At 43.6% G+C, this 26,677-nt stretch overlaps 2 protein-coding genes across 2 annotated transcripts in view; both read right to left on the bottom strand.

Moving 5' to 3' along the window:
* Nucleotides 1-15,255, bottom strand: part of LOC121583508 (junction-mediating and -regulatory protein) — a 61,149-nt gene extending 45,894 nt beyond the window's left edge. Inside the window, exon 1 of the mRNA XM_045225106.1 lies at nucleotides 13,682-15,255. Within this exon, the coding sequence (XP_045081041.1) occupies nucleotides 13,682-14,581 (900 nt within the window). The 5' untranslated portion in view covers nucleotides 14,582-15,255. The remainder of the gene's footprint in view (nucleotides 1-13,681) is intronic.
* Nucleotides 15,256-17,862: 2,607 nt separating this feature from the next.
* LOC121582649 (betaine--homocysteine S-methyltransferase 1-like) lies at nucleotides 17,863-25,978 on the bottom strand. The gene is made up of 8 exons (XM_041898619.2): nucleotides 25,871-25,978; nucleotides 25,178-25,310; nucleotides 23,949-24,061; nucleotides 20,243-20,434; nucleotides 19,904-20,051; nucleotides 19,444-19,626; nucleotides 19,060-19,288; nucleotides 17,863-18,848 (listed from the first exon to the last, which is right to left on the bottom strand). Exons 1-8 carry the CDS (start codon nucleotides 25,898-25,900, stop codon nucleotides 18,668-18,670), a joined length of 1,209 nt encoding a protein of 402 aa, XP_041754553.1. The 5' UTR covers nucleotides 25,901-25,978; the 3' UTR covers nucleotides 17,863-18,667.
* Between the last annotated feature and the right edge of the window lie 699 nt (nucleotides 25,979-26,677).

Here is a 26,677-nt window from a genome sequence, read left to right as displayed (position 1 = left end):
GCGGGATCAGGGCACCACCAGTGTAGAGCTTGCTCAGGAATGGCAGCAGGCAGGTGGGAGTGCATCTGCACGCACAGTGAGGCGAAGACTTTTGGAGGATGGCCTGGTGTCAAGAAGGGCAGCGAGGAAGCCACTTCTCTCCAGGAAAAACATCAGGGACAGACTGATATTCTGCAAAAGGTACAGGGATTGGACTGCTGAGGACTGGGGTAAAGTCATTTTCTTTGATGAATCCCTTTTCCGATTGTTTGGGGCATCTGGAAAAAAGCTTGTCCGGAGAAGACAAGGTGAGCGCTACCATCAGTCCTGTGTCATGCCAACAGTAAAGCATCCTGAGACCATTCATGTGTGGGGTTGCTTCTCAGCCAAGGGAGTGGGCTCACTCACAATTTTGCCTAAGAACACAGCCATGAATAAAGAATGGTACCAACACATCCTCCGACAGCAACTTCTCCCAACCATCCAAGAACAGTTTGGTCCATCAGTCAGGATGTGGCCCAGAAGTTAATTGACAGCATGCCAGGGCGGATTTCAGAGGTCTTGAAAAAGAAGGGTCAACACTGCAAATATTGACTCTTTGCATAAACTTAATGTAATTGTCAATAAAAGCCTTTGAGACTTATGGAATGCTTGTAATTATACATCAGTATACCATAGTAACATCTGACAAAAATATCTAAAAACACTGAAGCAGCAAACTTTGTGAAGACCAATACTTGTGTCATTCTCAAAACTTTTGACCACGACTGCATTCGGAAATTATTCAGACCCCTTGACTTTTTCCAGATTTTGTTACATTACAGCCTTGTTCTAAAATGGATTAAATTATTTCCCCCCCCCTCATCAATCTACACATAATACCCCATAATGACAAAACAAAAACTGGTTTTTAGATTTATTTGCATATTTATAAAAAAAATACAACTGAAATATCATTTTACATAAGTATTCAGACCCTTTACTCAGTATTTTGTTGAAGAACCTTTGGCATCGATTACAGCCTCGAGGCTTCTTGGGTATGATGCTACAAGCTTGGCACACCTGTGGGCGGCAGGTAGCTTAGTGGGTAAGAGCGTTGTGCCAGTAACCGAAAGGTCGCTGGTTCTAATCCCCGAGCCGACTAGGTGAAAAATCTGTCGATGTGCCCTTAAGCAAGCAAGGCACTTAACCCTAATTGCTCATGTAAGTCGCTCTGGATAAGAGCGTCTGCTAAATGACTAAAATGTAAATGTATTTGGGAAGTTTCTCCATTCTTCTCTGCAGATCCTCTCAAGCTCTGTCAGGTTGGATGGGGAGCGTCGCTGCACAACTATTTTCAGGTCTCTCCAGAGATGTTAGATCGGGTTCAAGTCCGGGCTTTGGCTGGAACACTCAAAGGACATTGAGACTTGTCCCGAAGCCACTCCTGCATTGTCTTGGCTCTGTGCTTAGGGTTGTTGTCCTGTTTGTTGGAAGGTGAACCTTCGCCCCAGTCTGAGGTCCTGAGCGCTCTGGAGCAGGTTTTCTTCAAGGATCTCTCTGTACTTTGCTCCATTCATCTCTCCCTCGATCCTGACTAGTCTCCCAGTCCCTGCCTCTGAAAAACATCCCCACAGCATGATGCTGCCACCACCATTCCTCCAGACGTGACGCTTGGCATTCCGGCCAAAGAGTTCAATCTTGGTTTCATCAGACCAGATAATCTTGTTGCTCATGGTCTGAGAGTCCTTTAGGTGCCTTTGGCAAACTCCAAGCGGGCGGTCATGTGCCTTTTACAGAGGAGTGGCTTCCGTCTGGCTACTCTACCATAAAGGCCTGTTTGGTGGTGTGCTGCAGAGATGGTTGTCCTTCTGGAAGGTTCTCCCATCTCCACAGAGGAACTCTGGAGCTCTGTCAGAGTGACCATCAGGTTCTTGGTCACCTCCATGACCAAGGCCCTTCTCCCTCGATTGCTCAGTTTGGCCGGGCGGCCAGCTCTAGGAAGAGTCTTGGTGGTTCCAAACTTCTTCCATTTAAGAATGATGGAGGCCACTGTGTTATTGGGGACCTTCAATGCTGCAGAAATTTTTTGGTACCCTTCCCCAGATCTGTGCCTCGACACAATCCTGTCTCAGAGCTCTACGGACAATTCCTTTGACCTCATGGCTTGTTTTTTGCTCTGACATACACCTCTCTATATAAGGTCCCAGAGTTGACAGTGCGTGCCTTTCCAAATCATGTCCAATCAATTGAGTTTACCACAGGTGGACTCCAAGTTGTAGAAACATCTCAAGGATGATAATTGGAAACAGGATGCACCCGAGCTCAATTTCGAGTCTCATAGCAAAGGGTCTGAATACTTATGTAATAAGGTATGTCTGTTTTTGTATTTTGAATACATTTGCAAAAATTTCTACAAACCTTTTTTCGCTTTGCCATTATGGGGTATTGTGTGTAGATTGATGAGGAAAAAATGTATTTAATCAATTTTAGAATAAGGCTGTAACGTAATAAAACGTGGAAAAAGGGAAGGGGTCTGAATACTTTCCGAATGCACTGTATATGCACTACTCGTTATTGTTTGGGGGGTTTTAAAGTGAAACCTGGCCTTTAACCCTTTCTCTGACACATAAACAGTATTATTTGACTCAAAACTCTTTGATCAAACCCTGGATCCCAGAGAAAGTAGCCTATTTATTTATTTTTCTGGCACAGATTACCTCTGGTAATATTTTTATTGTATTTTATTTAACTTTTATTTAACTAGGCAAGTCAGTTAAGAACAAATTCTTATTTACAATGACTGCCTACCAAAAGACAAAAAGCCTCCGACGTGGGCTGGGATTAAGAAAATAAAAATACATTTAAATATAGGACCAAACACACATCACAACAAGAGAGACAAGACAACACTACATAAAGAGAGACCTAAGACAACATAGCATGGCAGCAACACAGGACAAAACAGCAAGGTAGCAACCCAACATGAAAACAACATGGTAGCAACACAACATGGCAGCAGCACAACATGGTAGCAGCACAAGACATGGTACAAACATTATTGGGCACAGACAACAGCACAAAGGGCAAGAAGGTAGAGAAAACAATGCATCACGCGAAGCAGCCAGTCAGTAAGACTGTCCATGATTGAGTCTTTGAATGAAGAGATGGAGATAAAACTGTCCAGTTTGAGTGTTTTTTGCAGCTCGTTCCAGTCGCTAGCTGCAGTAAACTAGAAAGAGGAGCGACCCAGGGATGTGTGTGCTTAGGGGACCTTTAACAGAATGTGACTGGCAGAACGGGTGTTGTATGTGGAGGATGAGGGCAGCAGTAGGTATCTCAGATAGGGGGTAGTGAGGCCTAAGAGGGTTTTGTAAATAAGCATCAACCAGTGGGTCTTGCAACGGGTATACAGAGATGACCAGTTTACAGAGGAGTATAGAGTGCAATGATGTGTCCTATATAATAACCTCCATGGTAATAAACTAATACACTATAAATGCCTTGTGTTATTGACTCTGTCTTTTCCATGTTGTAGCCTACTTTGGATGTTCTTGTTGACAAGTTATATTGATGTAGTGATGGTTCTGTTTAGGCTATTTAGACAAGACTATTGCTCTATTCATTCTATTTCAATCAATTATATTCTATAAATGTTTAGGACAGTGCTGCTCTCTCTTCTCAAACAGTGCATCCCTCAACTGAATCCTTTTGAATATTTGCCATTGTTATCAGAGTGCAGGGAGGCAGACACAGACCAACAGGCAGGCAGGGCAGAGGTTGTGATAAGGACAGAGTGCGTTAACCCAGTAATTATCTGACTGGTGTCCAAGCTGTTCCTATGATCTTCTCACTATCAGCATGGAGGCCTGCAAAACGTCTGTCACTCCGTCTCCCCCCGATGACATTATCACCTACAGTCTGACTGACTGAGAGGTCTGCTTCTGAATGTGAACATTCCACTCAATCCGCTGTGATATTCTCATCATCGCCCACAGCCTCAGGCTACTGTACTGAACAGTCAGAGGGAGCCATTGTGTGTCCATTGAGTTGCTGCTCTCCCTCTCTGTCCCTGGCCTTCACCAACCCACACTACATAATGGCCTCTTCTTCTCCCTCCCAGTCTCCTCCTCCTTCTCTTTCACTGCACTGTATTCAGAGAGGAGTTCTCTCTGTCCTACTCTGTGAGATGTCTGGCTTGCCTGTTGTGAATTAGTATTAGGTAGGGGTAAGGGTTCACCAAACCCACAGATCTTTACGTATTGTGTTTTTTGGGTCACGGTTTGGTTTTGGTACAGCAGGAAAATGAAATGCCAACAGTTACTGTAGCTAATTTTTGTTAATTTGGCAAAAGACACAGAACTAAAAAGCACCCCATTTGTGGCCCAAGTCCAGCTTCTGTGACAGCATTCACAATGTTCCTGGCATTGTCTGTTTTGACAGGGATTGTTATGTTGAGCCTCCCAAAAAAAGTAGGACCCCGTTCCAAAATGGACCTGGGGCTTTCCCACCCGTACTGATATGCATAAATAAATAAAATTATATAGAGACCTGTTCCAAATGGAACAACTAGACAAGTTCCGTCCAGACCCGGTCCGATCCAGCAGAAAAGTCCATTTGTAAGCTACTTTATTAACCAGAACTGATAAAACGGGAGGGAGAGCAATGTGACGATCTAGCAGGCGGAGGAGAGGCCTTGTGGTGTGTGTACTGCAGGGGTTCCTAAACTTTTTTGGCCCGCGACTCCATTTTGATACAAACATTTGTTTGCAACCCCACCATGTTAAAAAAAGTTATGTAATCAAATTGGGGCTATGACATTTTATTACAAATCAGCCTGACAGTACTTTTAACAGTATTTCAATCTGAAGGAAGTATGGTTTGAAGTAACTGAAATGCATCAGAATGGTATTGGGAAGTTCAGAAGATCATCAGGCAATAATTTTGTATGATATTCTGTGTAGAAAATAACATCATTATTGATTATGCTCTTTTTCCCCCAGTCTGATTTAGTGCCAGGTCTTGTCTACTATTTTCTATTGAGTCCTGTGCAGATTGTGGGCATTGTAGTGGGAAACAGAAGACACATCACACTGGGCACAGACGTCAGTTCAACATCTAGTTGGAGAAAATAAATATATATATATATCGACATTCCCTTACATTGATGACTTTTTGCAAATCCAAATCGGTTTTCCACGTTGATTCAGTCATCACATTGAATTTCTTTGTTGAAATGACGTGGAAACAAAGTTGATTCAACCAGTTTTTGCCCAGTGGGATACGTGTTCCTGAAAGTCTTATCTTTCAGCGATGGGGTCATAATAATTTTGTAGCTTAGCTCTTTAGAACCCATAGCGGCCGTCGACGGCCTTTCATTAAATTACTATACCGGCCGCAAATGGCCTTGTTTTTCTAACAATAATATCGGTGTCAATAATCACAAAATGTACTTGCAAACAACCGGTTGTCGTATTCGTGTGGCTGTTATCGTCAACCAGAAACCGGAAAAAGGGTATGCTGTCATTTGACTTTTTTTCAACTTCATTACTCAAAATGACGGCACCGAAGAGGACACAACTTTTTACTGTGAAAGAGGCTGCATTTATGTTGGTTGGTGATACGGATTCGAACACATCCTTGCACTTTGAAAAGCGATGATGTCGAGTTGAGTGAAATAAGTAAACAGCAGATATATGTTTGGTGTTTTCAATGTTTGATGCTGTGAAACTTTGGGAACAGCTCTCGGATTAGCAAGTCCTGTCATGATCACTTACTTACATTTACATTTAAGTCATTTAGCAGACGCTCTTATCCAGAGCGACTTACAGTTAGTGAATACATATATATATTTTTTTTTTATACTGGCCCCCCATGGGAATCGAACCCACAACCCTGGTGTTGCAAACGCCATGCTCTATCAACTGAGCTACATCCCTGCCGGCCATTCCCTCCCCTACCCTGGACGACGCTGGGCCAATTGTGCGCCGCCCATGAGTCTCCAGGTCGCGGCCAGCTGCGACAGAGCCTGGATTCGAACCAGGATCTCTAGTGGCACAGTTAGCACTGCGATGCAGTGCCTTAGACCACTGCGCCACTCAGGAGATGTAGTTGGTACAGGCAAGCACATCAGCGGTGGAGCTCAAATGATTGCTCTATGTCTCATGGAAATAGTTGCAGTGTTTAGCTTTATATAGTCAGCTAACTAGTTGGTTGTTTTGTCTTGTTTCTACTGATGTAATTCATATGGAAACGGCCCAAGCTGCTTGCTATAGCTAGCTAGCTAGTTAGTCCGTCAGGCAAGAAAAGTTGTGTGTAGCGGTAAATTTGGGCTGCGCTCATGAATCGTCAACCTCAGCTGTCACTTTCACTAGCTATCCATACAGACATCCAGCAAACTAGCCACCGAAATGAGTAGAGTAATTTGTGTTTATCTGTTGGGCTTTGTTATGGTTTGTCATGTTTGCTAGGTGCAGATATTCATAGGCTATACATTGCCTTGTTTTCCTATTATTTGACAGCTTAGCTGTCATGTTAGGGTAGATGCCCGCGCAGCGGAATTCATATGATATTGAGTTGGATATTTGTTTACATAGCCAGCTAACAAGTTGCTTGTTTTGTCCTGTTTCTACCAATGCAATTCATTTGGAAACTGTCCCAGCTTCGTAACTAATCAGCTAACATTGGCGAAAACTGTAGTTGTTCTGTCAGGCAAGAAAGCGAGAGTTGATTGGAGGCGAGAGAGCGAGAGCAGGAGAGAGAGTGTGGAATGAGAGGCATGTAACTCGATCACACAATTTATTATGGAAACCCCTAAGAGGTGATTATTAGGAAGAGAGTATGTGTATGGTTGAGAAAACGAAAGCGAGGAAGAAAGAGAGAGACAGTGTGAGAGGGAGAGAGATTATGTTCCTGACCACAATTGTATCCTATTTGTTGCTCCTCTCCTCTCCCTCTGTTACTTTGTTCCTCTAGGTCAGTGAAAGCGAGGGAAGTGATGTGGAGAGTCAGGCTTAGCAGCAAAAGGCAGGGAGGCAGAGGAATTAGAGATGATTGGAGAGATAGAGATGTGGAGTGAGACAGGAGGAATGGAGCAAGAGGAGAGTGGAGGGAGAGAGGAAGAGGAGAGTGAAAATAAGGGAGAGGAAAGTAGAGGGAGAGAGAGGGAGAGGAAGAGGAGAGAAGAGGAACATGGAGAGGAAGAGGATCAGGAAGAGGCACATGGAGAGGAGAAGGGAGTGGAAGAAGCAGAGTGAGAGGAGGAAGCGGGGAGTGGAAGAGGAAGAGCACACCCGAGAGGGGAGCCTACATTTCCATGGAGTATGTCTGCCCGAAGTCTCACCATTCAACGTTGTACCACACAGCCTGGGCCAAAAGCGACAGTGGCAGTGGTTTTGGAGTTGTTTTTAAAAGTGGTAGGAACTTATATCTGTTCCAGAGCTTGTAATGGATTACAACAAGAAAATGGGCGGGGTTGACCAGGAGCTATTACAATGTTGGACACACAGGCAGAAAATTGTGGAAATATGTGTTTTGGGGGATGCTAAACATTGCCATCATAAATGTGTACATTGTGTGGGGGACCCTGCAAAGGCCCCTTCCCATAAACCACAGGTGCTGGTCCATGAAGGCATTCAAAATGCAGCTTGTGCATTCACTTCGTGATATGGCTACAGTGGCAGGAAGAGGGGAGCCAAGAGTGTGGCACCAGGGTGTGTGGACTGAGTTGTAACTCATTATTTGAAAGCAGGTGAAGTTTGAAGGGCACAAGAGAGGGTGTGTGGTGTGCATCCGGAGTGGACGCAAGGCAAAGAGTGGGAGATGTGTAGAAACCTCCTTTGGGTGCTCTACGTGTTCTGTGCCACTTTGCAGGATGGGGCCGTGCTTCCAGAAGGTGAGGGATCAGCCCAGAACTACACGGCAGGACCTGGTCAATGACCTGAAGAGAGCTGGGACCACAGTCTCAAAGAAAACCATTAGTAACACACTACGCCGTCATGGATTAAAATCCTGCAGCACACGCAAGGTCCCCCTGCTCAAGCCAGCGCATGTCCAGGCCCGTCTGAAGTTTGCCAATGACCATCTGGATGATCCAGAGGAAGAATGGGAGAAGGTCATGTGGTCTGATGAGACAAAAATAGATATTTTTGGTCTAAACTCCACTCGCCGTGTTTGGAGGAAGAGTACAACCCCAAGAACACCATCCCAACCGTGAAGCATGGAGGTGGAAACATCATTCTTTGGGGATGCTTTTCTGCAAAGGGGACAGGACGACTGCACCGTATTGAGGGGAGGATGGATGGGGCCATGTATCGCGAGATCTTGGCCAACAACCTCCTTCTCTCAGTAAGAGCATTGAAGATGGGTCGTGGCTGGGTCTTCCAGCATGACAACGACCCAAAACACACAGCCAGGGCAACTAAGGAGTGGCTCCGTAAGAAGCATCTCAAGGTCCTGGAGTGGCCTAGGCAGTCTCCAGACCTGAACCCAATAGAAAATCTTTGGAGGGAGCTGAAAGTCCATATTGCCCAGCGACAGCCCAGAAACCTGAAGGATCTGGAGAAGGTCTGTATGGAGGAGTGGGCCAAAATCCCTGCTGCAGTGTGTGCAAACCTGGTCAAGACCTACAGGAAACGTATGATCTCTGTAATTGCAAACAAAGGTTTCTGTACCAAATATTAAGTTCTGCTTTTCTGATGTATCAAATACTTATGTCATGCAATAAAATGCAAATTAATTACTTAAAAATCATACAATTTCATTTTCTGGATTTTTGTTTTAGATTCCGTCTCTCACAGTTGAAGTGTACCTAGATAAAAATTACAGACCTCTACATGCTTTGTAAGTAGGAAAACCTGCATAATCGGCAGTGTATCAAATACTTGTTCTCCCCACTGTATATAGGGAAAAATACATGTTTTAAAATGTTGATTGTTCGAAAGAACAGACGGCTTTCGGTCGACCAAGATTTTTTTTGGTCGGGGACAGTCCTACATTTATTAGATAATCTCCTAACTTGCTTTGCCACACACGGAGGCTCTATGACTGTAGGGCCGCTTTGATGACTTGCAATTGGCCGACAACAACAACAAGCTACGCACCACCCTCATGAAAAGCATACTATATTGTCTTTGTCAGCAGCATACAATTTCTTCTCTCTATTAGAATCAGCTGCGAAGGCCTGCTTGAATACAGAGGGGAGACAAAGTTGTGCTGTTTCTTTGCATTTCCGCCTTGCTCCGGTGTTAGGAATACTGGGGTGATGTCGGCGTAAATATGTCAACATGTTATAGGTGTTGGCAGCTGCATAGGCTATTCTTGTTGAGCAGTGGCGACATTCTGTTAACGTTTTATCCACAACTCTCTGTCCATCGCCATTGTGATCTACTCCGAAGCCAAAATGTTCCCAAACTGGAGATTTAAACGATGATGTAGGATCCTCCAATTCTGGTTTACCGACCACACCACTCGCCATCCCCCACTGGGCACAGACGTCAATTCAACGTCGATTCCACGTTGGTTCAACGTCACTTAATTGAAATGCCGTGGAAACAACGTCGATTCAAAAAATGTGTGCCCAGTGGGACAGAACTAGTTCCCGGCTGCGACTCAAAAGGATAGTTTGAAATGCGGCAGTTATGATTCAAATTTGTATTTTACAACGTGCACATAGGCTCTAGTTGTTTTAACGGAATAGCCTACAATGTTTTTTCAGCTGAGATTTACTCAAGAGGCAATGGCATACAACACAGCATAGGCATAGCCTATAGGCCTAGTGTTAAAATGCTTTTTTTTATGTATTCATTTGGGTTCACAGTGCAGACCAAAAGGAGGTCCCTGTAACGAACGTTTTGGTACTAATATATGTACTGTTACACCCCTAGTGTTAGGTGTGGTCAGAGGTCGCGTTATCTGCATTTATCTGCAAAAAAATCTGTATTTTCAAAACGCAGACCTTCAAAAATCTGCATTTTAAAGTCAACAGTGTTTTTTTTTGCTTCAATGGAGTGATCAGGGGCGTGCAACTATAGTTTTCCTTTACAGAAAATACATTAGTGCAACACATTTGGCAGAAAATACTGTAGCTTCATTTTCATCAGATGACAACAGAAGTGCAACGCTATTTGGCTAGCAGCCACACAAGCAAACAGCTTACAATGAAAAAGCAAGGTATTGTTGGCAGAAACTATGCAAGGCCATCATTTTGTAACATTTATCATAGAAAGAAAGTAGCCAGGACATTTCCTAATGTTTTGTTTGAAAAGTAGGCTACACCGAGAAAAGTACCAGAGAAAAGTAGCTCCACATCAGTCAGTGAGCTGTCTGCTGATAGAATGCCAGTATGAGAATTCTCATCTGAGTGAAGAAGTGCAACTGAAGAACACAATTAGTCTGATGACGAGCACAAATTACAATAAAAAGCATTTTAGATCTGCGGTTACAAAACACAACAAGATATTTGTAACACGTTTTATCTTTATTTTTTTATGTAACCCCTGGTGGTACATTATTTTAGGTCACGAACCACTGCTTATAGCTCAAGCAAAATAAACTCACGGAACCTCCCGCAAACAAAACATGCTTCTCATTCGAAACAGTTCGTGCATATATTATGACGACATTTTGTGATGTTTTGGTTCGTTTTGGTCTTCAGCTGTTTGTGCACACAAAAACATTTATTGAGGCAAGCCCAAGTTCAGTAGCCGAAGTCTATGCCCCTTTGTCAGTGATTGGTCAACAGTAGGGAGTCAAACACCTTAGTTACAGTTGAAGTCGGAGGTTTACATACACCTTAGCCAAATACATTTAAACCCAGTTTTTCACAAATCCTGACATTTAATCAGAGTAAAAATTCCCTGTCTTAGGTCAGTTAGGATCACCACTCTATTGTAAGAATGTGAAATGTCAGAATAATAGTAGAGAGAATGATTTCTTTCAGCTTGTATTTCTTTCATCACATTCCCAGTGGGTCAGAAGTTTACATAAACTCAATTAGTATTTTGGTAGCATTGCCTTTAAATTGTTTAACTTGGGTCAAACGTTTTGGGTAGCCTTCCACAAGCTTCCCACAATAAGTTGGGTGAATTTTGGCCCATTCCTCCTGACAGAGCTGGTGTAACTGAGTTAGGTTTGTAGGCCTCCTTGCTCGCACACACTTTTTCAGTTCTGCCCACAAATGTTCTATAGGAATGAGGTCAGGGCTTTGTGATGGCCACTCCAATACCTTGACTTTGTTGTCCTTAAGCCATTTTGCCACAACTTTGGAAGTATGCTTGGGGTCATTGTCCATTTGGAAGACCCATTTGCAACCAAGCTTTAACTTCCTGACTGATGTCTTGAGATGTTGCTTTAATATATCCACATAATTTTCCTTCCTCATGATGCCATCTATTTTGTGAAGTGCACCAGTCCCTCCTGCAGCAAAGCACCCCCATAGCATGATGCTGCCACCCCCGTGCTTCACGGTTGGGATGGTGTTCTTCAGCTTGCAAGCAACCCCCTTTTTCCTCCAAACATAACGATGGTCATTATGGCCAAACAGTTCTATTTTTGCTTCATCAGACCAGAGGACATTTCTCCAAAAAGTACGATCTTTGTCCCCATGTGCAGTTGCAAACCGTAGTCCGACTTTTTTATGGGAGTTTTGGAGCAGTGGCTTCTTCCTTGCTGAGTGGCCTTTCAGGTTATGTCGATATAGGACTCGTCTTACTGTGGGTATAGATACTTTTGTACCTGTTTCCTCCAGCATCTTCACAAGGTCCTTTGCTGTTGTTCTGGGATTGATTTGCACTTTTCGCACCAAAGTACGTTCATCTCTAGGAGACATAACGCGTCTCCTTTCTGAGCGGTATGACGGCTGCGTGGTCCCATGGTGTTTATACTTGCATCTCAAGATGGACATTCAGTACTATTGCCGCTTTTTTCTTGCTTTTAAGGGAGTATGCAAGCACACTCGTTCGGTTCCCTAGCCGAGTTTGGCTAGGCGCCAGCCGAAACCAAAGCATGCGGAAGGCTGCGTTTACACAGGCAGCCCAATTCTGATCTTTTGCCCAATTATTGGCAAAAGAGCTGATCTGATTGGTCAGAATTAGTGGGGGAAAAATATCTGAATTGGGCTGCCTGTGCAAACGCAACCATAGACACAATTACGTTTAGTTTTATTATGTTTGTGGCAGAGGATGTGAGGTCACTTTCAGCCACCTCCACACACACACACTAGATGAGGCATTACCCTAGTTGTTTTATGAGCTTTATTTACCTACAATATGAAAACACAGTGTTCTCTCTCTCTCTCAGTCTAGACATGAGGAAGTAACACCTTACGGAGTCAAACCAGGTCACCATGGCAATAGGGAATACACAAGATCTTTCCAGTGATAACCTCCATTGCCATCATCATCCTGTCATCATTCTTACCCAAGTTTTTCCATAAAAATAAAGCGCAGTGTACTCGTCACACAGTACAATTCAGTCCAGGTTTAGCCAAATGTTTATACATTTGTTATAACATAATTAACATATTAGCCTACCCAATAACAGTCTACAATCTAGTCCTCATAAAGAGTGAGAGAGAAACACCCCTCTGTAAAGCCAAAGCGATAGCCTGATTGTTTTTATAAATAACACTGTGAGTAACAACTGTGAGTCTTATTTGCACCCGTTAGTCCTGCCCTGAGATTGAGAAGACAGACATAGGGGGATGGAGAGATAAAGCGAGAGATAGAGCGGGAGATAATGAGAAAAGCAGGAGTGGATAATTTTTATATAAAGTGTGCCCTAACACTTACAATAACGATGATGATTATAACAGTGTGATAGTAGGAGCTGCCCTAAAGGAGGAGCTTTACCATCCACCCCCATATGCACTGGTCTTTGTTACTAGAATGTTGATTGTCCTTTCTTGTCATCATGGTAGCCATTCAAATTCTAACATTCAAACCAAGTTTGCTGAACTCCATGACTCTAGTGTGGTGGACCCCTACTCCATTATCAAACTATAACCATGGACTCCCCTCCCCTAGCCAGCCAACTGGATTGTCAGGGCAGGGGCCAGGCCGGGTCTGAAATTATTACAGGCCTGGGACTGTGGAGGCTTACAGAGAAACAAAGGGAAAGGTGGAGAGAGAGACTGTTTATTTCACTTTTGTTCATTATCCATTTCACTTGCTTTGGCAATGTAAACATGTTTCCCATGCCAATAAAGGCCTTTGAATTGAATTGAGAGAGAGGTGGAGAGACGACCATGTGGTCGAGTGCCCCTGACATGCATTTTGGACCTCATCAGCCCATGGACACAGTGTGTGCGTGTGTGTGTGTAAGAGAGAGAGAGAGAGAGACTGGGCTCAAATGATAGGCCTGCATGTGCATTGAAGCCTGACCTGGAACCATAGTGGTCAACATGTTCCTTGTACAGTAATGTCAGCTTAACAAAATTGTAAACACAGTAAAGAGTGTCAGGAATTTATCCAGGCATTCTCCTTCATGTGAAACACTAACTACTCTTCATTGTGAGACTCAGAATGATGATGATATGATGGCATGAAATCAATTATCGTATTATTCAAAATGTATGTCACCAATTTTCTAGTGTTAGTCATGCAAAACAGTTGAGGATTGATTTAGCTACACTTGTTATTTTTATCTGGAGACTGGTTGTTCACAACGTTGAGCTATTCCGCAATAAAACATGGGTGCTGAGACACAGGAGTGTAGTTTAATTTACCTCTTGGAGACGTTTCTTGGCCCTCTGGAGAGCATCATCATATCCTTTCTGTCTCAGCTCACTCAAACTCTCGTAGTACTCTTCTGTGTCATCACTCTCCGTAAATAGCACCTGGGCAAGGATCTTCCAGCCGCAGGTGTCCAGAGCATGGCCCAGGTACACCTGTAGTTGGTAACACAGGGCATCCGTTTCCCGTTCGGACAGCTCGGGGGCCCCGAATATCACCGTCCACATGCCCGCCGGCTCCTCAGGGAAGGGGGGCAGACAGGGCTCCAGGTCCGAGTTGACAGCGCAGAGTTGAACGTGGGCTGCCCGGACGTCCTGGAAGGAGAATAGCCCGGCCCAGCTGTACCCCTCTCGGCTGCTGTCTGACTCCTCTCCGTCGCCATCATTCGGGGAGCGAGGCAAACCAGGGACATCCGCTGGTTCCAGGACCTCAATGTCGGTCACCTTGCAGGACACAATGTCCCACGACCCCAGTGTTTTGATAACACTCTCGGCTGGCCTTGACGAGCCACCCACCGCGGCCGTTCTCTCTCGTATGGGGCTCTTTGTCGGGGTTTTTCCTTTCGGGCTGACGTTAGATCTAACTTTAACCAATGCGGATATGTCATCTTTCCTTTTGGTTGGACTTTTTAGTGGAGTTTTGTGTTTGTCTGCCTCGGGGGCTAGTTTGACGGTGACCGGGGATACGAGGTCGCACTCGACAGCTTCCAATAGCGACTCCCGAAACGCAGTCCGTTTCTGTACTGTTCTATTGTGGCAGGTTATGGCGAACTTTCCCTCGATCTCGTTCCATGCGACGATGAAAATGAATTTGTGTCTTTCCTTTTCGTCGAAAACATTTGGTCGAACCGCCACCCAGTCCGACTCTACAGAATCCTCCATCATGAATGACATCTCATCCAGCCAGTAAAAACGGAGCTAGCGAGCTCACACACAAATACCCCTTTTCACAGTTCGCCGTTGAGGCTAAAAAGACTAGCTAGCTAGCTAACCAAAAATATTACAGAAAACAAGCCGTAGCTAGCTTTGTTTACAAGCCTGGAGAGTTGATTACCCTCTGAACGTTGCGCAGATTTTCCTCAAATCAGACATCAAGTTGAAGAAAATATTTCCGTAAAAAGCTCACCTACATCCATAAGAACAAAACAGACACAAAAAGCGTCAGAGTCTTATTATCGTAAATTGGCATGCTTGTCAACTCTTCACCCGCCTGCTACGTGTGCTGGCTGGCTCCCTTTGTGCGACTACAGACAATGCAGAGCCATGGTTCCCAGCGTCACGTGTGAGGATCTGTTTACAAGCTGTGAAACGGTTGAGAGCTGCGTGCAGTGCTGTCAAACCCGGGCGAGTGCTTTTCTGAACAAACCCCCTTTCTGAAATTTTCGAAAATACTGTTTCTACTGTTTCTGGATTGTTAATAGTCCAAAGACAACCGGGGGATATTGTCCATGAGCTGTCCCTTTGTTCGGTCCGACAAATTGTTGTTGTTTTGATGTCACATCTTTCCCTCTATCAAACGTTTTTCTTCCAACTGCGAAGTGCTGTGACGTAGATCTGCACGAGGACCTAAACATCTGCACGTGGGACACGCAGTGGACGTGGTGACGCAGAAAAAAAAGTCAAATGTAGCCTACAAATCCCTATATATATATTTTTTTTATCAAATCACTTTTAATAGAAACCTTTATTCATGTGTTATAAATCATGCATAACATAATTAGTAACCGTTGCCCTGGCAAGTAATTTGTGCTCATACAACTTTCACTCTATATCAATATAGCATATAGGCCTACATTGAACAAATACATAAAATAATAAAGGCACCATGACATAAAAGGGTCATAGCAACAAGCATGGCGGCGACAATTTGTTAGATAATAAAATCAAATGATAGATATTTCATTGACTTCAGACCATTTGTTGCCAGTGACAGAATCAACCTGAATGGTTAGGTTAAGCTCAGTTGATGTTTTGAGGACTCACCATTGAACATCTGTTTTGTTTATTTGGGAGGTGTTTAAATGAGAGACGTTTCCACTTGTCTTTTTTCTTTCTTTTTTCTTTAACCTTTATTCAACTAGGCAAGTCAGTTAAGAACAAATTCTTATTTTCAATGAGGGCCTACCAAAAGGCAAAAGGCCTCCTGCGGGGATTTACAAATATATATATATATATGGGACAAAACACACATCACAAGAGAGACACCACAACACTACATAAAGAGAGACCTAAGACAACAACATTGCATGGCAGCAACACATGACAACACAGCATGGTAGCATCACCATGACAACAACATGGTAGCAACAGAACATGGCAGCAGCACAACATGGTAGCAGCACAAAACATGGTACAAACAAACTTTTGCCCCCTCTTCTTTGGCTATTAAGCTACAACACATTTTGTAAGTCATGAATTAATTAGTTTTTACTTGCTGCTTTTGCCTTTGATACGGTCAATGTTTGTTATGACGATATTGTAGTCTACTGGGGATGATAGTGGGCCAGATGGCAAAACACTGCCACCTACAGATGATAGTTTATTACACAGTAGGATACTACAAGGTGGTTTCCATTTTGTCCACTCGATGGCATACTTTGTCTTTAAAATGTATGCAGCCAAACTGCTTTAGTCTACTCTAAACCAAGCAGTCACACTACATGGCACAGTTAGGTAGAGATAGTATACCATGTAAAAATTGCATATAACAAAAATATATAAAGCATTCTGAAAACTAAAAGATACGTTTCCTGGACGAATGTTTGCTTTTGTGAACGGGCGGCAGGTAGCCTAGCGGTTAAGAGCTTTGGCCAGTAACCAAAAGGTTGCTGATTTGAATCGCTGAGCTTTCGTTGAAGGACGGGTCAGACCAAGGCGCAGCGTGATATGCATAAGTTTATTTTAAACTTAATAAACAACGACAAAACAATAAACCAACAAAACGTGACGTCCAAAGGTAACACACAACAAACAAGATCCCACAACACCTAATTGCCAATAGGCTGCCTAAGTATGCTCCCCAATCAGAGACAACGAGCGACAGCTGCCTCTGATTGGGAAACACAACCGGCCAAACATAGAACTACAAAACCTAGATCACAAACATAGAAAATACAACATAGAAAATCACACCCTGACTCAACAAGAGTCCCCAGAGTCAGGGCGTGACACCAACAGGCTCCTGAACAGCTTCTATCCCCATGCCATAAGACCGTTAAATAGCTAACCAAATGGCTACACGGACTATGCGAGTTGACCTTTGGATTTTATTTTTGCACGGTCTCTATGCACACTCACAGGGCCCTACACACACACTGATACTCCAACACACATACTCACTCCATCATTTTCTCACACACCCATTTGCATTTATTCTGACTCTACACACACACAATCATAAACTCTGCTGCTACTCTGTTTATCATATATCCTGATGGCGTGTCACCTTACCCCTATACATATCTATCGATCCCTGCACATTGTAAATATGGTACTGGAACTGACCCTGTATATTGTGTACTTTATCGTGTTCTTGTTTCTAGATCTGTGTTTTTGTTCTACCTTGTTATTTTTAGTGTTACATAGTTATTGATTACTGCATTGTTGGGGTTAGCGAGAAAGGCATTTCACCGTACTTGTGACATTAAAACTAAAATACAGACAGGAATTTACGAAGTTTACATACATTATATGCAAAATATGTAGTGAACAGAGCCGTAAAGGAAGGAGCAGTGGATATACAAATATTACAGTAGATGTACAAATGTACAGTATCAATATATCTAAATGCAGAGAGATGAACGGAGTGCAAATGCAGTATTGCACAGTTGTTTTATGTGCAGTTCAGAGATCGCTTAATGCAGTGTGCACCATAGAGTGCTTATTACATTAGTCTCTATGGACAAGATGGCCAGTTGGTGAGGGCATCCAGTGAAAGAAACAGTTCAGGTTGACAGGGAGATTATGATTATTGAATATTTCTGCATGACATTTTTTGTAATGGTAGAATGATTGTGCTTTTTAGTACTCATTTGGATTGGGCTTTGAAGCTGTTTATTATACAAGTGAATAATTTATATTTTGAGGTCACAATTTACTGTATTTGTTAACACTTACTTCAGAAAACATTTGCATGTCTAATGTTTTGATAAGAAATACAATAAAAAAGTCAAACATTAAGGTCATGTGGAAGTTTATTGAATCAAACAGTTATGAAGTCAATACTTCCATTTGGTAAGACAATATTTGGCACTAAATTTAGTGTTCAGAACTAGGCTATGCTACATTCTTCACCAGTGCTAACATTGTGGTCACAGCAGTTTTGATAACACATTATAAGCTTGCGTTTCGATAGCACCAGGGGTGTATTCATTAGTTCTTGTAATGGAAACAGTAAAAAAATAATAATAATGAAACAAGCAGAACAAAACCTACCTGCATTTATCCAATAGAAACTTGTTTTCTTGCCAAATGTTGTTTGGCGTAAACAGTTTGTTGCTAAATGTTTTGCAACAGACTCTGCGTAATGTATACACCCCAGATCAGATCAACAGCACTCTCTGGAGGCATGTGTGGACAAGAGCAACTTTTTAGTTTGTTTCACTCACAGTACGCATCACTGGCTTGATGACTCCTGTAACATTCTGTCTGAGTAAAGCACATATCAAGTTTGAAATGAGAAATCTATAACATGTCACTTTACAATTATTACAGAAGAGAATAGGGTGGTGCTATACTATGTACAGGTGGTGCGAATCTGAACGACATAAGAAAAATAACTTTTGGTTCACAAAAAGATAGTCCTAGAAATCAGGAGAACAATAAGACTTTATCTGATCATTTTTGGTATGTAAACTTGGAATGTGTGTGAGCTCTCCCCTCTGCCTTTCTCACACCACACCCCCCACGAGTAGAGAACAGCTTCCTACTGCCTGCTTTTCCTCCAGGGGCTCCACCTCCCTCCTAGCCCAGGAGGAGTGCTCAGTGGCTGGCCTTTGCCTTCTCAAACAGGGGCTTGAGCTCATCCTGGCTGGTGGCCTCCTTGTGCTGCATCAGGTCGGCATGGCCCTTGGTGACACCCCAGCTGTCAGGGGTGGACATGGAGGGACACTTGGGACGGCCGGATGCTGGCTTCAGCTTCTCCCAGTAGTCACGGCGGGCCCTATGGGAAGAGAAGGACGTTCATATGTATACGCCAAACGTATTTATAAGCTGGTAATAAAATGTTACAGTACTACGTAACCTCGTGTTTTATTGTACCAATTAGACTTAAATAATTGTACTCTTGTGATTTTGAACTGGAGTCATACTAGCACTCCTTTGTGGTTCCTGGTATCTAATTTGTACCCGTGTGGCATATACGGTCTCCTTACCTGGCGCGAACCCAGGGCTTGGTGTGCATCTCCAAGCCAGCGCCCCAGTTGCCGTGCTTGTCGGAGGCAGTGGGCAGGTAGCCTCTCTCTGTGGCCAGCTCCTCAGCCACAGCCCTGATGTGGTAGGGCTCGAAGCCGCAGCAGCCCCCGATGAAACGGATGCCAACGTTGAAGGCCTCTCTGGCGTACTTGTGCATGTCCCACCTGGTCAGAATCCTGGGCTCCAGACCTGGGGGAGAGAAATGTAGTCAGAAAGACAGAGTTGAAGGGGGAGAAAGGAGGGAGGTGAGAAAGGAAGAAAAAGAGAAACAGGACACAACTAGAGGGCAGGAGAGAGATTGCGATGGAGATGTTATCGTGTGTGTGTGTGTGTGTGTGTGTGACCGAAGGGGAATTCTGGCAGGTCGATGAATCCCTGGCAGTTGCAGTCAGGCGTGTGGTAGGCCAGAGGCTGCACCATGTAGTGGGCCTTCAGCCCCGCCCTCTCCACTCCCTCTTTCATCATCTTCACAGTCTTCACACAGGTCATGGGGTCAAAGTGGCAGTTGATGCCAACAATATTGGCTCCTATAAGCAGAGAGTGAGAGGACAGTTGAAAGTTTGACAATAACACCACTATTGACACCATTTTTGGTTTTACTATCCTTGTGGGGGACAAGAAGTCCTCACAAGGATAGTAAAACACGGAGGGACATGCCGCAGGTCCCCACAAGGAAAAGGCTATTTTAGGCTTACAATTAGGGTTGGGGAAATGGAATTGAACATCCAATTATTTGGTCCCCACAAGGATAGTAAAACAAACATGCATTTGTGCACATCTAAATGGTTAAATTAAGTCCCATACCAGCTTTGACCAGCCTGACAGCACAATCCCCAGGGCTGACGCCGTTGAGGTCTCCATCAGGGCCGATACACAGGGAGGCACATACTGGCTTCCCTGAGGTTTTCAGCACCTGCACGGCCCACTCTGCCTCCTCCACATGCTCAAAGTACTGCACAAACACACAGATGGGGTAAATATGTGAAGGCCCAAAACACAGAAACTGTCTTCAACCAGGATCTCATTGTCCAAGTGAGGATCCATTGAATACAGAAACGGTCAGGTCAAAATGAGACGTACAGTATCAGTATGTTCTGTGTGTAAGAAAATGTGCTATATGCGTGTAGAACATCACATTCCTACCTCTGCAATCATGAAATCCACGTTCTTCTTGACGAAGACATTGAGCTGCCTCTTGAAGATACCCTTGACCTCGGCCTCACTCTTGCAGCTCAGGTAAGAGGGGGTCTGGGAGACCCCGCCTGCCACCATCGCGTCGCCCTCATTGGCCACCTCTCTGGCCAGGTCACAGGCAGCCTCGTTGATTTGCGCACCCTGGTGTCAAAGCAGCCATTGATTAGTGTACAAACTTATTGCTGTAGTTTGAGGTACAGTACAATGGCTTGTATATCACCATTGTGAAACATGCCAAGTAGGCTAAACACCACGTAGGGAAATAAAGTGGAGCTGAACAGGCGTTGAGAAATGTATAGTAAACAGATTTACAGGTAGATTAATTTCATCTTTACCCAACGCTTAGGTTTACCTCCACTGTACTCATATCCTTCCATATCCTTGTCTGTACATAATGCCCTGAATCTATTCTACAACGCCCGGAAATCGGCCCCTTGTTTTCTCTGTACCCAACGCACTAGAAGACCAGTTCTTAATGCCTTTAGCCTTATTCTACTCCTCCTCTGGTGATGTAGAGGTTAACCCAGGACCTGTAGCCCCCAGTAGCACTCCTGCTCCCCAGGCGCTATTATTTGTTGACTTCTGTAACCGCAAAAGCCTTGGTTTCTTGCATGTTAACATCAGAAGCCTCCTCCCTAAGTTTGAGTTATTCACTGCGTTAGCACACTCAGCCAACCCTGATGTTCGAGCAGTGTCTGAATCCTGGCTTAGGAAGGCTACCAAAGATTCTGAAATTTCCATTCCCAACTACAACATTTTCCATCTAGATAGAACTGTCAAAGGGGGCGGAGTTGCAATCTACTGTAGAGATAGCCTGCAGAGCTCTATCATACTATCCAGGTCTGTGCCCAAACACTTTGAGCTTCTACTTCTAAAAATTCACCTTCCCAGAAATAAGTCTCTCACTGTTGCCGCTTGCTACAGAACCCCCTCAGCTGTGCCCTGAACACCATATGTGAATTGATTGCCCCCCATCTATCCTCAGAGTTCGTATTGCTTGGTGACCTAAACTGGGATATGCTTAACACCCCGGCCGTCCTACAATCTAAACTAGATGCCCTCAATCTCACAAATTATCAAGGAACCTACCAGGTACAACATTAATCCGTTAACATGGGCACCCTCATATATATCATCCTGACTAATTGACCCTCTAAATACACCTCTGCTGTCTTCAACCAGGATCTCAGCGATCACTGCCTCATTGCCTGCGTCCGTAATGGGTCCGCGGTCAAACGACCACCCCTCATCACTGTCAAACGCTCCCTAAAACACTTCAGCAAGCAGGCCTTCCTAATTGACCTGGCCTGGGTATCCTGGATGGATATTGACCTCATTCCTGGTTGTTCTTTAAAAGTGCTTTCCTCTCCATCTTAAATAAGCATGCCCCATTCAAAACATGCAGAAATAAGAACAGATATAGCCCCTGGTTCTCCTCAGACTTGACTGCCCTTGACCAGCACAAAAACATCCTGTGGCGTACAGCATTAGCGTCGAACAGCCCCCGCGATATGCAACTTTTCAGGGAAGTCAGGAACCAATATACACAATCAGTTAGGAAAGCAAAGGCTAACTTTTTCAAACATAAATGTGCATCCTGTAGCACTAACTCCAAAAAGTTTTGGGACACTAAAGTCCATGGAGAATAAGAGCACCTCCTTCCAGCAGGCTAGGAAACACAGATAAATCTACAATAATCGAAAATTTCAACAAGCATTTTGCTACGGCTGGTCATGCTTTCTACCTGGCTACCCCTACCCCGGCCACTAGCTCTGCACCCTCCGCTGCAACTTGCCCATGCCCCCCCACTTCTCCTTCACCCAAATTCAGATAGCTGATGTTCTGAAAGAGCTGAAAAATCTGGACCCCTACAAACCAGCTGGGCTAGACAATCTGGACCCTTTCTTTCTAAAATTAGCCGCTGAAATTGTCGCAATCTCTCTTATCGTCTGAGATCCCCAGAGATTGGAAAGCTGCCGCGGTCATCCCCCTCTTCAAAGGGGGTGACACTCTAGGTCCAAACTGTTACAGACCTATATCCATCCTGTCCTGCCTTTCGAAAATATTTGAAAGCCAAGTTAACAAACAGATCACCGACCATTTAGAATCCCACCGTACCTTCTCCGCTATGCAATCTGGTTTCCGAGCTGGTCATGGGTGTACCTCAGCCACGCTCAAGGTCCTAAACGATATAATAACCGCGATCGATAAAAGACAGTACTGTGCAGCCGTCTTCATTGACCTGGCCAAGGCTTTTGACTCTGTCAATCACCGCATTCTTATTGGCAGACTAAATAGCCTTGGTTTCTCAAATGCCTCACCAACTACTTCTCAGATAGAGTTCAATGTGTCAAATTGGAGGGCCTGTTCTCTGGACCTCGGGCCGACTCTATTCTCTGTGTATATGAATGATGTTGTGCTTGCTGCTGGTGACCCTCAGATCCACCTCTACGCAGACGACACCATTTTGTATACATCAGGCCCTTCATTGGACACTGTTAACAAACCTCCAAACGAGCTTCAATGCCATACAACACTCCTTCCGTGGCCTCCAACTGCTCTTAAACGCATGCTCTTCAAGCGAACGCTGCTTGCACCCGCCTGCCTGACTAGAATCACTACTCTCGGCGGCTCTGACTTAGAATATGTTGACAACTACAAATACCTAGGTGTCTGGTTAGACTGTAAACTCTCCTTCCAGACTCACATTAAGCATCTCCAATCCAAAGTTAAATCTAGAATCGGCTTCCTATTTCGCAAACAAAGCCTCCTTCACTCATGCTGCTAAACATGCCCTCGTAAAACTGACTATACTACTGATCCTTGACTTCGGCGATGTCATTTACAAACTAGCTTCCAACACTCTACTCAGCAAATTGGATGTAGTCTATCACAGTGCCATCCGTTTTGTCACCAAAGCCCCATATACTACCCACCATTGTGACCTGTACGCGCTCGTTGGCTGGACCTCAGTACATATTCGTCGCCAAACCCACTGGCTCCAGGTCATCTATAAATCCCTTCTAGACAAATCCCCGCCTTATATTAGCTCATTGGTCACCATAGCAACACCCACCCGTAGTATGCGTTCCAGCAGGTATATCTCACTGGTCATCCCCAAAGCCAACAGCTCCTTTGGTTGCCATTCCTTCCAGTTCTCTGCTGCAAATGACTGGAACGAACTGCAAAAATCTCTGAAGCTGGAGACACTTATCTCCCTCACTATCTTTAAGCATCAGTTGTCAGAGCAGCTTACCGATCACTGCACCTGTACACAGCCCTTCTGTAATTAGCCCACCCAACTAACTCATCCCCATGTAATTTATTTTGCTAATTTGCACCCCAGTATCTCTATTTGCACATCATCTTCTGCACATCTATCACTCCAGTGTTAATACTAAATTATAATTGTAATTATTTTGCACTATGGCCTATTTATTGCCTTACCTCCATAACTCACTACATTTGCACACACTGTATATAGATATTTTCTGTTGTGTTATTGACTGTACATTTTGTTTATTCCATATGTAACTCTGTGTTGTTTTTTTCCCGCACTGCTTTGCTTGATCTTGGCCAGGTTGCAGTTGTAAATGAGAACTTGTTCTCAACTGGCTTACCTGGTTAAATAAAAACAGAGCAGACAGATACTCACTGTGAAGCGCTGAGCATTACCCCTGTTCTCCAGCTTATCGTCGCTGGCGTAGAAGGTGAAGGTCTGCATGACATTTGATCCCGCCCGCAGGAATTCACGGTGCAGCTGTCGAACTGGAAGTGAGAAGAGCAAACGGCTTTTGGCTAAGTATTTACAACTTCGACTTAATGCCTTAGCCTCGTCTGGTTAAAACTTGCACTGTAAAAAGTAACTAATTGAAGAAATTGAGTGGTGGCTACTCAAACATCTCCAACGGTCAGTAGAACTCCAAGCATAAAAGTGGTACCAACTCATGTCAATAAGATGTATCACTTAATGTTTGAGTACTGTTAACAAATATTAGGTTAGAGCAAATATAACTATTTCCTTGTGTTCTGCTAATCTAAAGTAGAGTTCACAAGTTATGATTATTTAATATTTTAAAGTCAGTCCAACATTAAGTAATTTGATCTTTACTTAAAATAAAGTAGTCAGAGATTGATATTTGAGTAAAACAATGACATTTCTGTGTTGTGCTGATAGTTATAATTTTTCTGCAAGTTATTAATATATAGTGCCACATGGCTCTGTTTTTTGGAGGTTTGGGGTAATTAACATTTTTTTTTTAACTTCACAATATGCATACAACATTGTTGTTTCTAAAATAGTATTAAGCAGTTTGTTGTGCTATGAAGTTTCAATGATAATGAACGATATCAAAACCGTTGGGAAAATGTATATTCAATGAGACAACCCATTCCCACCATCAACAAGGTAATGTGCACCACTCTTCATAACAGAGGCTAATGCAGCATCTTGTAATGCTTACAGCTCTACCTCCAGTTACTGTTCTAGAAATGAGCACGGTGCTCAAGACTGCCTGGCAAAGGGGGTTAAAGTGACAAGTCTTCAATGTTAGTCTAAACATTAAGACACACCACTGAAAATGAGTAATCAGAACTACTTACACGAAAAACAGAAGTAAAAGGGTTAGTACCTTAAGTAGAAGGGACACTACATGTTCACTACAACAAATGTTCAAGTAACTTAAATCGTTATAGTTCAGAATACATAAAGTTCATAAGACAAAACAGTTAACTATTTACAACTTAAAAATATAACCGTATTTCCACAAAAATGTTAGCGGAACTAATTATTTTTCAGTATGCGTCGGTCTGGTGGACAAGTTGGAGGCGCGAGGCTGCGCGAACTGCTATATATTAGCAATTAGATAAACGCGCTTATTTTACCAGCCTCAGGATGCTCTGCGGCGGCCTCAGGAGTCCAGGGACCTGCCTTCACGTATCCCCTCTTCTCCAGCGCGAAGACGAAGCCTCCATCCCCGATGACAATCTCGCCTGCATCCAGGCGCTCCAGAATGTTCTGCACAAACATCGCGTAATTAGTTGGTCATTCTCCAAGTGTGAAATATGCACGCTTAATTAATACATGAATAAAAGCTCCCTGGATGAAATAAGCTATCTGTAAACTCTAGTCAGTGCTTGGGACGTCCCTATCCTAAACCCCAACTCTTATCAATTTGAACGATTCAACTTCAGTGGGGTAGGGACTTATAATAATAATAATTATAGAGACTTCCCAAGGATACCGGATAGCACGGACCCTTAAACTAGGCAGTGTTACCCAAACTCGCACTACATAACTGATTCAAATAATCAACTCATCCACCAAAACTCCCAGGGCCGTGTTTGGGAAACTCTTATCTAAAACAAAGTTACAGAATATAGTTAAAGTAGAAGTCGCACAATTGTTCCATCAATCACATTGTGTGAATTTGTATCATTATAATAACTTACACATTATACCAAATAACTTCTCTATAGTTGAAGCAATACATAGCACATCTGCAATGGTCATGCAAAAGACTGCGTGCATTAGGATACAGCCATAATGACGTTCATTCATATTAAGTCGCCACTTACCCTCTTAGCTCCAGCGGGTGCCATGATCATTGGTGATTGCCGTTGTACTTGAGATACACTTTCTCAACCAACCGCTTCGTCTAGATTTGGAGAGTGTTTGATGCCGTGATCCGTCTGCCTTTATAAGCCAAAAGAGGGGTGTGGTGCGCCTGCTCCTCCTTGTTACACATGGTGCTTTCAAGACAACTGGGAACTCGGAAAAAAACGATGTCAAATCATGACTTCAATTATCTTCATGTCGGAAAATCGGAGCTCTAGAAAGAGGCCCGAGTTCCCGACTTGGAATTCCGAGTCGGATGACCGTTGAAAACTATTTTCCCAAGTCGGAGCTCGTTTTTTTCAGAGTTCCCAGTTGTTTTGAACGCACTGAAGTCGGAAGTCGGAGACATCACCAGATGTCACAAAATGCTACACAGAAACCCAGCCTAAAACCCCAAACAGCAAGCAATGCAGATGTAGAAGTTCCCAGTTGTTTTGGTGCAAATGTAGCACAAAGGACACTTGTTATTTTCACTTGTGCATGTTTACTTAAAATAATGATGCAGACAGGGCAATGTGCAAAAACTTTTCATGGTTGCTTGTAACTTCTGAGAAGGCGCTCAGCACAGATATTTAGCATGGTTCAATCAAAATGTGCAATAGCTCGTTCCCTTATGACTTGGAATTAAACTTTTCTGGGTTATGTGTGACCACCAAAAACGAGGATAACTTTTTATACATTTTATTCTGGAGCCTTCAGATATAAAGTGGGGCTGCCTCTTTTGCCAAGACTAACATATGTTCAGTGTCTGTGCATAAATATGTTTC

Source organism: Coregonus clupeaformis, chromosome 15 (genome assembly GCF_020615455.1).
Source record: "Coregonus clupeaformis isolate EN_2021a chromosome 15, ASM2061545v1, whole genome shotgun sequence".
In the NCBI taxonomy this organism is placed as follows: domain Eukaryota; kingdom Metazoa; phylum Chordata; class Actinopteri; order Salmoniformes; family Salmonidae; genus Coregonus; species Coregonus clupeaformis.
This window is presented reverse-complemented; position numbering and strand designations above follow the sequence as displayed.

Bases quoted from the DNA above. Each gene is read 5' to 3' on its own strand.
- LOC121582649 (XM_041898619.2), bottom strand. From the start codon at position 25,900: ATGATCATGGCACCCGCTGGAGCTAAGAGG. The intron at 25,311-25,870 runs GTAAGTGGCGAC...ATGTTTGTGCAG, and splicing joins CACCCGCTGGAGCTAAGAGG to AACATTCTGGAGCGCCTGGA. The intron at 20,052-20,242 runs GTAGGAATGTGA...GTGTTTGTGCAG, and splicing joins TGGATTTCATGATTGCAGAG to TACTTTGAGCATGTGGAGGA.